The 14187-nt window shown below is 44.4% G+C and overlaps 1 protein-coding gene across 1 annotated transcript; it reads left to right on the top strand.

The window, feature by feature from the left end:
* Positions 1–11045: 11045 nt before the first annotated feature.
* LOC144166155 (uncharacterized) lies at positions 11046–13307 on the top strand. Its single transcript, XM_077695760.1, has 5 exons — positions 11046–11308; positions 11418–11496; positions 11596–11875; positions 12016–12112; positions 12450–13307. The coding sequence occupies exons 1-5, from the start codon at positions 11258–11260 to the stop codon at positions 12699–12701; spliced, it is 759 nt and encodes a 252-aa protein (XP_077551886.1). The 5' UTR covers positions 11046–11257; the 3' UTR covers positions 12702–13307.
* Positions 13308–14187: the final 880 nt, after the last annotated feature.

Here is a 14187-nt window from a genome sequence, read left to right as displayed (position 1 = left end):
AAAGTGCTTGAATTTGGGGACCAGAATAAATTTCCAATGACGTGATATCATTATAATGAGGGGTTACTGTATATTTATATATATATATATATATATATATATATAGGGTTTGGAAATGAGGGGCTCGTTAGGAAATACGGAAAAAAATGCCGGCAGTCTACAACACCAAAGAAGGCATAAGGGAATGGTTAGCCTATTTTTTACCGTTAGTGACATTACATTATTATTTTTTTTATTAATTACATGAGAAAGAAAGAAAGAGAAAGAAAAACTTTCTTTCTTTCTCATGTAACCATTTGTGTGTGTGTGTGTGCGTGTGTGCGTGTGTGCGTGCGTGCGTGCGTGCGTGCGTGCGTGCGTGTGTGTGTGTGTGTGTGTGTGTGTGTGTGTGTGTGTGTGTGTGTGTGTGCGTGTGTCAAATAAGTTTACCAACAACAACAGCCCCAGCTTTCCATCCTTCATAAAGGATACAAATGATTTTCTCTCGGATACCATGACGATTGAAATTCCTAACAACTATTTACTTCTTACCCTAGATGGCGTCTCGCTATACAATACCATTCCACATGCGGATGGAATCACCGCTGTATCATGTGCGTATGAGCGCTCGGCGGGTGACAAACCTATCGATTCTCTCACCCTTGAAACTTTCCTTCACATTATCCTTGAACCTAACAATTTTTCCTTTTATGGTGTCAATTATGGGCAAGTTAGGGGAACGTCAATGGGAACCAAAATCGCGCCCAACTACGCGAATATCTTTATGGGATATCTAGAGTAAACTTCATTCCAACCCAAAATTTGAAGCTTCTGTACTACAAAAGGTATATAGATAATATATTCATGATATGGCTGCACGGTGAAATAGAACTCCTTGCGTTTATTGGGGCTTTTAACCTTGCGTATCCTACTATCCCCGTAGCCCATTCTTACTCAATGCACAGCATAAATTTCCTGGATGTTACAGTCACAGTTTCTCAGGGCAGGCTTCAGACTAATCTCTTTACGAAACCTACGGACACGCGCCAGTATTTCCACTTCCACAGCAGCCATTTCAGGCACTGCAAGACAGCAATACCTTATGCCCCATCTCACCGTTTTAGGCGAATCTGCTCAAGCCAGGCGGATGTCGATTCTAACTGCAGGGAACTTAAAACAGCGCGCTTGAATCGAAAATACCCAGAGAAGGTGATCGATGACGCGATTACACGAGCTAACCAGTTGAACCGCACCGACATTTTCCATAAAAAAGCTCTAAACTCCAATCCACACACAAACCTCGTTTTGACCCATTCGGCCTCTTCTCCGAAAGTTGCATCCATACTAACAAAACACCACAATATCCTTGCTCAAAGTGAAAGCCTAAAAAGAATATTTCACGAGAAGCCACGCATTGTTTATAGACGCAGCAAACATTTGGCCGACGTTCTCACTAAATCCAGCATCAGCCGACCGCAGACTACTGGTTGCATGCCCTGTAACAAACCACGGTGTAAGGTATGCCCACAAATGACCACCACACAGCGCGCCACAAGGACAGCTTCAAACTATTGTGTTATGTAAAGGGAACTTTAAATGTGATTCCGCCAATGTCCTATACCTGCTGGAATGCACCCTCTGGGGCAAACAATACATCGGCCAGCCTGAAACACCCTTTCGTTTGAGGTTTAACAATCACCGCTCTCATGCAAAAACCTTACCTCCTTTGCCACTATCAAAGCATGTTAACACTGCTGGTCATTCTTTTGTACCACTCAAGGCCAGAATTCTCGAATCTAGTTTTAAAACGCACCGCGATCGCGAGGTTCGTTGCGCTACCTTATTTATACACATTTTCCTTGCTAGAGGTTGGCGCCACCATTTGCTTTTTTTCTGGCCAGGCGCTATCGCCGTCTATGAAGCGACCGCGGAAACCACCGCGCTGGGCTCATGAGTGCTCCACTCTTTCCGTGCGTATGCTGGGTACCCGTGCATTGCCGAGTGAACCGTAGTGGTTTGGCGTTACGATAGCGGTTGCAGTGCTTGTGCGTGTGCATTCTGTTTTGTTTTCACCATCTGCGGACGGATTTTAGGTCCTCATTTGCTGCCAGAGCGTGAGATGCTGACCCCGGCGGTTGCGAGCAGCAGAAACCCTGTTGGTGGTGTGCAGGTGGCGCTCCGCAGTTCCTCGATGCAAACGTACCGGTATGGCACCGACTGACATAGAAATCGGTATGGGGGAGTAATTACGTGTTTTCAATGCCACCATTCTTGTTACCTTCGCCGATTAGTCATGTTCAGGTCAGCGCGGCCATCGAATGCGGAGCACGCACAGCATGAGGGGGCCACGTGGCTCAGGCTCGCGATGGACTTTCGACGAAGCTATTGCTACGCTGTTGACTTTGCAATGCAATACAATAATTTTTAACTGGACCTATGAAGGTTACTGACGAAACGAAAATACCTGGGCGCAAAAATAACACGACCGCACATCCAGTCAAATTACTATTTGAAGGTTGAGCAGAAGGATCGACATTTGGGCCAGTTAATTTCGGTTGATAATGATCGTGATCATGATTTGCGGAGGGCATGTGACCTGACCCTCGGAGCCCACCTTTCGGGAACCACTTCTTGCAGCATACATTGGTTTACGAGATCAGCAGAAACTGTTTCTAAGTGTACATTACATTCCGCGACAACGCAATAGGATTAGAAGCGTTTCCTTTAACCGCATTGTGAACAGGTTGAGCTGTTTTACAAAGGAAGTCTCGAGCTGCGTTTCCACATTGGGCTACTAGCTTATCCTGCTATCGACTATCAGTGTGCGATGGAGAAAGTTATCCTTTTATATTGTTTGGCAGTGTAATGCGTACGCCTGAAAAAAAGTAAACACAATGCCGTGATTTTAAAGGTTACATTAGATGAAAAGGAGATTGTTTAATGCCAATCGGATAACATGACCAAACAGTATATGATATTTTAAATTGGCTACAAACAACCAGAAGTTATTGTGATGTTGTATTGTATCAGCGCTCGTGAAAGATCCCCAGGTAGTCAAAAGTACCCGGAGCCCTCCACTACGATGCGCCTCATCAGCTATGAAACATTTTATTTATTTATTTATTTTATACCCTAAGGGCCCGTGATGGGCATTAAATAGGGGGGGGGGGGCGAGGGATTAAAAAGAAACACAATACTATTTCACAGTTGAACGAGGCACGACATACAGAATCCATCGATCATTCATCGTTCCTCGTGGTGTCTTTTTTGTTTAACATGGCATGTATGAACGCGGATAACTTAGTACTGCAACAGGGCTATGTATAAGGTGCTAGCAAGGGCAAGCCGTAACATCAAAATCGTGCGTAGTGTTATTTCAAAGCATACATATAATAAAATCATACATTTCCAAACTTTGTGCATATCACAGGATTACACTAGACAACCTAAACTGCAGAAAGAATGCCCATGTTAACATACTTTTTCAACAAAGCAGTTTGTAAGGCTACTGGTCAATATTTTGGGCGATAAATGAATGCAACGCGGTTTGAAGGGACGATGATTCTTTCAGATGAACAAGACTTGCAGGGCGCAAGTTTCATTCCTGTATTGATAAAGCAAAAGGGGAGTTCTGATATTTTTTGGTTCTAGCAAAATCAGCTGTACTTTGTGCGCATGGTCAGTTCGGGAGAAAATGTGATGAGCCGGCAAAATATTGGATGACCTGAAAGATGACTCAGAGGAATGAAGGAAGTAAAAAAATGACAAGCGCGAAAATTTCCTTCGGGTATCCAGAGTAGGGAGATCAAGAGAACGTTTCAGAGCAAATACGCTTATATCAGAAGAGTAGGAACGCAAGATAAATCTTTCAGCTTTGTTCTGCACGGCTTCGAGGCAGTTAATAAAGGACGCTTGGTGTGGATTCCAGATAACAGAAGCCTATTCTAAAGGGGATCTTAATAATGAAATGTACGCATGCACTTTGGTGTTGCTGTTCGCTTGAAAAAGGCGGCGTTTAAGAAATCCACGTTTTTAAAGGCCTTGTTAGTGATGTATTGAATGTGAGTGCTCCAGCTCAGATCGGAAGTAAAATATACCCAGATATTTAAATGAGGAGACTGTTTCGATTCGACCATTGCCACCAAATTACTCATTGGAAGAAGTGTCTAATAGGGTAGAAAAAGTCATGTGCTTGGTTTTTGATACGTTGATTTCAATTTGCCATCTATTGCGCCATTCGATTAATTTGGACAAGACATTCTGTAGGTTAATAGCGTCATCAATGTTATTTATTTACTTATAAAGAACGCAGTCATCCGCAAAGTGTCCAAAGATGAGTTAATACCGGATGCTATATCAATATTGCAGATCAGAAACAGAAGGGGACCCAAAACTGACCCCTGTTTGACACCCGAATTAGACAGCAGCTGCTGGATATGCACAGATAAATGTTTGCTGATTGACACCGGTTTGTGAAAAATTATGTTGTCCAGCGAGTAGTTAAACCCCATAATCAATGAATAAATAAATCAACCAAATAATCAATGCTGTATTGTAAAGGACAAGTTAATTCTAACATTTCAGGGGGTTCCGTTCCCTGTCACACCTTGGTGTGAAATAAATGGATTTTGCTCCGTCTGCTTGCCCTACAGGTGCACCCAACAAACATTCGTACAAAGTCGCGGAGATTTATCAACGGCGTCTACCCATATCTCAACTCGGTGTTCGTTGGGAAGCGATGCAGCAAAAACGCGTCGCAACCTCATTGCATTTTCTTCAGGCAGTGTCATGCAGATGCGTGCTGTCGGCGACTTTTTCTCACTTTCTCTCGTTGTTGGATAACCCCCCACCGTACAGTGCTGACCAAGCGACGTTTGCGCCTTGAACAGCATCGCACCATTGGCTAAAACAGTTGAAGGTTCGCAAAACTAAGCACACGGTGCGAAACACTCCTGAACTGCGCAGCGGAGCACATCGTGCCCAGCGATGTTAACAGCCCAGCACGCACGGGCAACGCTCGCCCATCGGAAGCGAAACGCACGTAGACCGCCGATAGAACGTGTTTGTGAGTATTTCCCTCCTATACCGGCTGCATATGGCAAATGGTGTATATGCTACTAAGAATACAAAACTTACCCCTCTTTAACTCCGGCACTGAGAGCATATTGGACCATGACAAAAACGAAGACAACCAAAAGTGATTTCATATCGTCTTCAACTATATGTTGGCACAATAAAGATGTTGATCTTCGAGGAATTTGTTGGCGATGCGTGCTTTTATAAAGGTTGTTCTGACGTCACAGTTATTCTCACGGTGAAAGGCTGTTCAATCAATTCATCATTGTATTCCTTGTGGTGTTTATTTTACTCAATTTGGTTTCAGGCAGACGTCACTTTTATTCCTTCAGCCGCTGTAATAAATAATTCTTGGAATGCAACTGCTATTCACTGTCTGTGTAGTTGATGTTTTTTTCGTTTATTTCCCGTAATCTGTGAAGAAAGCAACGTGTACACACGAGGTGTTTTTGTTGTAACTTTTAGTCTGAGAATTTTTTGAGCTTTCGTCCTTTTTTTCGGGACGAATGTATGGGCTAGTCACGCTAGAAAAGACGAATTAAGCAAGTGGGGTAGTTACCGCAAAAAACAAGACTTGCAATTTGCATTCTGAAGCCAATCAATTAACACTTGTTTTACTTTCTCACGCGATGATAGTGACTGTGCTGGTCTTACCACATGACAAGATGTCACCACAGACAAAACCACTCATCCCACAGGAACCGGAGGTTTTCCCTGTAGGCTCAAAGAAAGAAGTACGTTCACCGCACATTCGAACGTTACCAGCAGCCACCTGCTCCACAAATGGTGGTAATCATCAACTACCACTGCGACAGCGACAAGCTTATACAATAAACTTTGTAGTTTGGCTTATGTGTAAAACGTCCGGCCCACAGGCCGAAGGCATGCTGCAAGGCGCAAAAGGCAAAGTGGTGTGCACAGGTTAGTCTCGTTAGTTAGCGTTCGCTGCTTTTTTTTAGGAGTATTACCAACACAAAAGTTTGAACAATACAGTGAATCCAAAAGCCTTGCCCTGCAAAAGTGGCGTAGAGCCGTACGGAAAGCTAGCAAAAAACGTTCAATCTATTTTAATTGATAAACCAAGATAACCCTTGCAGAGACATTGGAGTACTTGTGTAAGCACAATGAGAAAGTGTGCTGGAAGTCTTGCAATAAAATAACCCGCTGGAGCGCATTCTATGGTGTGAATAAAATCTGCGCATTTACAGATCAAATTCGTCCGTTTTAATACGGGTATGTTAAGAGAAATCAATGCGGCCACCAAGACTTTTTATTTGCTAATGGTACCGATATTTCGCGAAACAAATTATAATCTTCATCGTCGCGACTCAAGCCACATGTGAAGCTTGGGAGGCATATCTAAAAGCCTAAAAGGTATTCATATTATGCGTACTGTAGAGCACGAACACGCGTAAATTTGCGAGTAGATGTGTCAAAAATTATCAATACAAGAGCTGCGCTAGGAAACATATTCCACACTTCCTTGCCCGCGCCTGCATGAGCAAATTACGGATACTGCGGAGCCTTCCTAGCCATACAAAGTTTTTCTCATTTTTAGTTCCTACATAAACACCTCAACGAAAAGTTATTCTGGAGGGCATCAAAATTTATGTAACATGCTGTATAGGACAGGTGATGGTTAAAGGTGTGATAAAGTTTTTAATTGAACCACATTTTATACTTAAGTCATTACTCTCAGGAACAATCTGAAAAACTTTTTGGTATGCAAAAGAAACCAAAGTAAAGACTGGGCGGTTATAGCCAATAGGCTGCCTTGCGTGGTTAAGTAAAAAAATGAATGTGAAGACATCATACTAGTTCAATCGCTGTAGCTTTGCAAATTATATACCCTTTTAATTTTTTCTTTTGCTTGAACAGCATCTACCAAACTCGCCTTTATTGACTGGTCAGTCTACTACAAACGTTTGAAGGGGATATACGACACGTCAATGCCATTTCGTACGCAGTAAGTGTATTTTCATCAGGTGCGGATTGATGATCCACTTTAATGTAGACATAAATTTTTGACTAATTATTTTTGTAGTTTGGATGCCTGTTGAATCTCGCGCACACAGCACTCAAGGTGTTTCATTTCGCCTCTGCCGAATCCGGCGCTTAAGAACTTTCGAAAAATGTACCGCACTTTGTTCTAGAAACTTTCGAAACCTTGTTCCAAAATGTCCGTTTAGATCACTTCCAATGTAACTATGTATGCGTTAACCAAGTCTGCACAAATTAGCTAAATGTTGAATATTAGTTCTAAAAATAAAATATTCTGCGCTGATCTTTTTGATATCAAATGCATATGTACAAAAAAACCGAAACTAGGTGCCTAAACGTTACTACGTCTCTCAAGTTAACAGCAACCTCAAATGTTGTTGCTCTGCTGCAACATTCTCGACCCAGTTGCGTCAGCCCAGTAGAAGGTCGTTTGAGTCAGACCGAGGCGGTAAGAAATGCTGAGAGCTTCAAGGATTTGTTCTGCGGTGTTAGTTCTGCTGATAATCGAAATACGATGACATGTGCAAGGTGGTTGTCCTAAAAACCTTTATAAATAAGAACTTTTTGTGCTCTCTGTTTGTCAAAGTATAAACAAAATTGTAGCACGATTTGTTTACGAGCGTATAAGAGTGTGTATATATTTGTATTTTACAAAATATGTAATTCTGATAAGCAGTGGGAACTCCTATCAGCGCTTAACATTGATGGCCATGCACTGTCCATAAACCCCAGAAAGAAAAACTCCGAGAGATTGGATCTTGTCGTTTTCAATGTACCTTCTGCTGTTCTTTGATATACGTCAAAATTACGCGATGAACAACGATACTTTTTTTCAAGAAAACCAGGACAGCAGAGCTTTTTAAGCTTTTGCTTCTGCAGTGCAGCATTAGGAGAAGAAACACAACAAAAAATACCGAGCTCATCAGCGTACCGCTGGTGAGGAGCGCCCGGAGTCGGCCAGCTCAAAATTCGTGAACCCTGTGCCGAACGCCCGTGACGAGGTCTCTCGGGTGGTGTTGTTCTCGCGGGCTCACGCGTGTTCGCGACTGAAGTGGGGAGGACAGACCCCGAGTTCGCGAACCGGGCTTCCGCGACGTATTTCGCGTGCTCACGCGGTTCACTGTGGTATAGAACGGGAAAGCCTGCAGACAAAATCATCCTGACCGGCAAGTCATGAGAACTTACAGCAGGAAGTTTCGAAGTCCATGTGAGGTGCAGCAGCCGTAGCTGCCTGCCACAAAGGGAGAGAGGCTCCCAGTTCTGCTACTTTTGCTGCCTTTTCAAATCTAAATAAATTAAAAGAATAGCGATTGCATCCTATGCAAAGATAATACCAAAGAATAAATTGGAAACGGTTTGGTAATAACTCAGTAAGGCACGACTGCGCAACGAGGTCCTCGCACAGCTCCCACATCCATCAATTATTTCGGCGATTAAGGGGGCGAGAAAACCTGTTTGCTACCGTTCTCCTTCCGCATCACCACTTCACGGGTGACCTGAAATTGTCTCCCTAACACAATTTGAAGCCCCACCTAAATAGCAAATACCTGCCCCTACACAGACGCTACCTCGCCGAACACATATAAATTACTTGCCGAACACATATAAAAAAACTAGGGTAATGGGAAACAAAGCTTTACAAATATTGGTTCCGAGGATTCACCAGCAGTCTCCCTGATTTATCCCGGTGTTATGACACTGACAACTCCAATGCAAGTGAAAGCACGCCAACAGATTTAACCACTACAAAGGTGCCCGCTACCATGCACGCCGCACCCTAGATATGGCGAGAAACGTGTGTTTTTTGCCTTAAACGCACCACCTTCGCGTATACTTTTACAAGCAAGTACGGTTAGCTAGCATAGTTAAGAATATTCAAGAAGATGTACGCATGGTGTTAATTGCTAGGGGAATTCTTAGGTCAAGACGACGCTATATTGAGGCAAGTTGAAATTCAATGTGTGTGTCTGGGAGCTAAGTCAAGAGTAATTACCGGTAACAGGTAAGTCTCTCTAACTACACTTTCCAATTTTGCGATAGTTTTGCAGGCCTCCTGTGCTGTACAGGGGACGCTGGAGGGATGCAGTCAAAACTCGCCCCCTGGGTGGCTCATTCAGTCACCTTTTTCTCCGTTTGCTTTTTTGACCCACGCTTATTAGTGCCGTGCTTTGGCAATCTTGTGAGGTAGGCACCAGCTAATCAACACGATGAAAGCCATTGCTTAGACACTACATGCCCGTACACGCACAAAATGCCCTCACCCGATCAAAATCGGCCAGGGGTCAGCTTCAGTTTCGTATATCAGTGAGGAAAAGCCAACAACATGCGTAGATTCCACCTCATTTTAATGCAATCAAAGCTGACCCATCTAGGCAATAAAGGAATCAGGAGATTCGAGAATAATATCGTATTATGAAACGTCTAGCCAAATTTTGCAGTGTAGCCTTGATCGACCTGCTGGTAGTTTTCTTCTGTTTATATTTGAAGAGCATACACTTCAAGATACATTGTAAAAATGCGCTCCGGGGAATTCTTTTCTTATTTTTTAATTGTTAGGATTCCTCCTACGTGGCGCAGATTAAACGCACATATTTCATTTAAATGCCATTTTTCTCCCATCTCAGACCTAATCTTCACCATCTGAACCTGATACGAAAAAGCCATAAACTTCGGTTTTTTTTCACGCACTGATGCACTTTGTTTTATCTACCATGCATATCATAGTTCCATGACCCGTGAAGGTGTTTGCATCAATCGTCGGAACATCATGTTTAACCTTCCTTCAAAATTCAGGCAAAATTCGATCGAGAATTTCAGTGCGGCAAAAGTAAAAAAGGCCGATTACTAGACTCTCTGAGATTTAACGTAACATAAGATAAGATAAACTATTTCTTTTGCTTTAAACAGTAGAAGACACAATACGAGAGGGAACGCCCGAACAAAAAACTTCCTTTGCAGCTTGAGCACCCTTTACAACCTAAATAAGACAACACAAGTGATGTAGCACGCAGAGACGGAACGACTACAACAATTCTACATTTTTCAACACTACTACCAGTAATATCGACAATGTACATTAATATAGAAAGCAGCCATAGAAAATACAAACCTATATAAAACAGAACTTGTAAATCGAGTTAGCGGTAACCAAAAGTACATGTAAATACATGTAAATGCCCATGTGAGTGGTCACTGCAGAGCAGCAGTGATTCCGGCCGCTTACAAGCACTTTCGTCTTTTTTTTCAGCTGGCTGCAATCTTTGGAACGTGCCCTGGGGCCGTATTCTGCTATCCGACGCCCTTCCGACGCGCGTCGGAAGTTCGTGACGTCAAAATGACGTGCAAATAGCCAACCGCCCCGCCCTCGAAGATCGCGGCAAGTACGTCATCGCCTTCGGGGACAATCTCATAACTTTCAAATGCTGCTAAAGCGAAATTAATAAAATTGTTTAGATATAACAAAGCCTTTTCTGTTTATCTGTTTTCATGGGCAGTATCGTCAGCGATTAAACGAAGTAAACGCATTTATTATCCCACTTTGTTTACTTTTACGCCACCGAGCGGCGCTGTGCGTGGGACAACAAATTTGCACGCGCAATATTTGAACGTCTTTCTTTGGCGGTTCAGTACAGACTGAAGAAGAAACTGCGCCATGTCGTCGCACAGGGGTGTTACTTTGGGGCCTAAGGCGACGCAGGCGCAGGTGAAGTTTCTGCTACAGTTTGTCGAGGAAAATCCGCTAATGTTAGCGGAATCTTCCGACCGGGCCACCGTCGAAAAAAAACGTCAGCTGTGGCGGGAGGTCACCCGCCTCCTAAATGACGAGGGCCCGGCCAGGAAGAATTTTTATCAGTGGAAAGCAGTATGGAGGCGGGAGAAGACGAGGGCGAAGAAGGCGTGGCTGGCGTACCGGGCGCTCATGGGGTGAGTCTGAAGTTTTTCACTAATGTCGTAATGTGATGTCGTTATTGCGGTACCTTCAAAGCAATGCTGCCTTAGCCGCGTACGAGCAGCAACAGCAATTTGTACGTAAATAAGTTAAACTGGAACGCAGTGCGTTTTTGCTTTCCAACAAGGTAGAAGTGGCATTTCTTTCTTGTTTTCCTGGAGTTGAGTTGTACCCAGCCTTCTACTCTTTTTCAGACCCACGGGTGCCGGGCAGGTGCCAGGGGAAGCTGGGAGAATCTTAAACCTGGTAGGGATGGACCAAGCAGACATGGAGGCGCTTACCGAGCATTTTGATGGGGACCAGGTGCGACCGAACATTCTTCTTAGCTGCAAGTCATACATAGCTGATGTAATTTGTGTAGCCTGTGGAGATAATGGTGATAATTGTGGATGATTTTGCTGCATGCAATCAGGATCCGGCGGGGGGCACCGCTGGTGCAGGACGCCCACGGGTCTCCGTGTGGGACAGGCCAGGCACCAGCGGCATGGCAGGTGTGTAAACATTCCATTTCAATGTCATGCTCATTATTTTCAACATTGGTAGTGTTAAGCGGCCATGTTTGCTCGAAATGTACTTTGAATTTTTTGCAGCTCCATCAACACCTAGGAGCCCGCCTGGCGTCCGCAGCCCTCCCCAGCAGAGCTCAGCGCCGTCCAGCCCTTCCCTGCCCAGTCCTCCCCTTCTCCATTCTCCCCTGCACACGCCTCCCCTTCCTACTCCTCCCCCGCAGACGCCTCCTCCGCACATGCCTCCCCTGCCCAGCAGCCCAAGCCAGGCTCAGCCCTCCCGAGCCAGGCCAAGCCCTCCCTCCAGCAGCTCGACTCCTGACCCTCCTCCCCCAGGGCAGGCCTCCTGCAGCCGTGCGAGCGGGTAGAGTACTTACGCAACCCACAACGACGACATGCACTCTTGGCTGATCTAGACTTGCTGCCATTTGTGTAACAGACTCCACTTGCTAACAAAAACAGGGTATGCACATTTCTCGCTGAACACTTCTTGACATCCTGCAGGGACCCAGGAAGCCGTGTTTCACGGCGCCAGGATTTCGTGAAGCGCATGGCTGCAGGCTACGCCCGCATTGTTAAGCTGGAGGAGGAGAAGAAACAGGTTTGTGTTCATTGCCTCACGCATACTTATACAAGCATCTTTTATCATGTGACAGTAACGTGTATTTGTGTATGCTTTCAATATTAATGCACAGTAGCCCTTAACAAATTTTTTTTTTCATTTTGTCATGGGCACATAGGAGGAAAAATAAAAGAAACAGTCCAACATAACGACATGGCCTTTGATTTAAATTATACACAGCCTCACGTGTGCTGCTGCTGCCACCTCACAATTGTTTCTTACAAGCTGTAATGATGTAGGTTCTGTAAAAAAAGTTGAGGAATGCCGTGTAATGGAGCATAGGTGAAATGCTTGCTGTGTATGCACTGCTGCGCAGGAGACTGTGCGCCATCACAAGGCTCTCGAGGAGGTGCTGGCCAGGCTCGCAACGACGCAGGAGCGTCAGGCAGCTGTGTTGGAAAATATAGCTGCCGGTTTGAACCGGCAGCTAGTAGCTATCGAGGCTCAAGGCGCCTTGCTGCAGGCACTGCTGATAATCGTACAGGAGCTGTGCGCTGTACTGCCGCTAATCATGTTGATTACTGCGGCCTTCGCTTGGTCACACCGACCTCAGCAACCCCCGCAGTAATCAACATGACAACTCGCAATACAGCGCATAGCTCCCCCACCTGCGGTAAACTTTTTTTCCCATTGTGATTTTTTACCTTTTGTTTTACTCCAAGCCTAGTGGTTTTTGTTGCCCCATTCCATGCCAGTCTTTGTTTGCACTAGTCAGATAGTAAGTCTTTTGTTTTCACTTTCAAGTGCAGACTCCAAGCCGCATGCCTTTTTTTTTGTTGCCGTACATTCCACTGTTTGTTGACACAAGTGAGATAGTGTCTTTTGTTGTCGTTTACGAGTAATTACTCCAAGCCGAGTGTCTTTTATTTCCCCGTTGCAGTCCACTGTTTGTTTACACAAGTGACATAGTGTATTTTTATAGTCATTTAGAAGTAATTACTCCAAGTCGAGAGTGCCTTTTGCTGTACCTAGGCATTTCACTGTTTTTTACACTAGTGACGTATTTCCTGTCACTTGCCGTCATTTGCAAGTGTTCACTCCAAGGCGAGAGTGCCTTCTGTTGCCCCATGCCATGTACAAGTGGCGACTCCAAGTCGAGAGTGCCTTCTGCTGTACCTAGTCATTTCACTGTTTTTTACACTAGCGACGTATTTCCTGTGGTTTGCCGTCATTTCGAAGTGTTCACGCCAGGCCAGGGGTGGCTTTTGTTTGTTTTGCCTTAATGATACAATACTCAGTGCATTTTTTTGTGAATCTAGTCACTTGCATTGGGTTGCAGTGAAGCGGGCACATTTTTTTCATGGATCCTTTATTGCTGGGGCATTAAGGAATAATGCAGTACATTTAAGACAGCCAATGAAAACCCCATATAGGGCCACAGGCCAAGTGGGAAAACAATAGAGGACGAGTGGACTTTATGCGAAGGGCAAACATGAACAGAAAATTTACAGGAGAGAAATTTAACCAACATGTGTCCAGCATACGTCACTGAATGAGCCAATTTGTGAGCAACAGAACATCTTCAACTCCGAACCAGCGAGGCTTTCCCGTCAAGTGCAGTTAGGGGAAAAGACTGGCAAGTAATAGCCGTTGCCACAGTAAAAAAAATTAAGCACATTTAGCAGGGTGGTACTGCCTTGTATGCCTGTGAGACAGATGATGCACATGCAGTAGCAGTTAGAGAAAACATTTTGCACCTGCAAATTTGGGAAACAAAGGTTAGCCTAACTTTTGTGCATTTCTGAACTGCCATTAACTTTTTCATTCAGGCCCTTAAGCACAGCATTGACCGTGTCAGTCATCCTATTATTGTGTTCAACATTTGCCAAATCCATATTTGTAGAAATGCTGAGCACATTCTAAGCAACAGATTCACAATGATAGTGACATGCACAAGTAATGTCGACACCGCAGAGGTGCACAGATCGTGTCACTGCGCTGTCGATGGCAATAGCAAGCGGACGTACCCGCATACAAGGCATTGTGAACTGCAATGATCCACAGTAGCTCCACCAAACAAGCGCGCAGTGTAATGGTTGTGCTAGGACATAATT

Source organism: Haemaphysalis longicornis, unplaced genomic scaffold (assembly GCF_048455015.1).
Source record: "Haemaphysalis longicornis isolate Haplotype H1 unplaced genomic scaffold, Haemaphysalis longicornis Haplotype H1 scaffold_16, whole genome shotgun sequence".
In the NCBI taxonomy this organism is placed as follows: Eukaryota; Metazoa; Arthropoda; class Arachnida; order Ixodida; family Ixodidae; genus Haemaphysalis; species Haemaphysalis longicornis.
The sequence above is the reverse complement of the archived record's forward strand: the minus strand, read 5'-3'. Positions and strand labels throughout refer to the sequence as shown.

Bases quoted from the DNA above. Each gene is read 5' to 3' on its own strand.
- LOC144166155 (XM_077695760.1), top strand. From the start codon at position 11,258: ATGGACCAAGCAGACATGGAGGCGCTTACCGAGCATTTTGATGGGGAC. The intron at 11,497-11,595 runs GTGTGTAAACAT...AATTTTTTGCAG, and splicing joins AGGCACCAGCGGCATGGCAG to CTCCATCAACACCTAGGAGC. The intron at 12,113-12,449 runs GTTTGTGTTCAT...ACTGCTGCGCAG, and splicing joins TGGAGGAGGAGAAGAAACAG to GAGACTGTGCGCCATCACAA.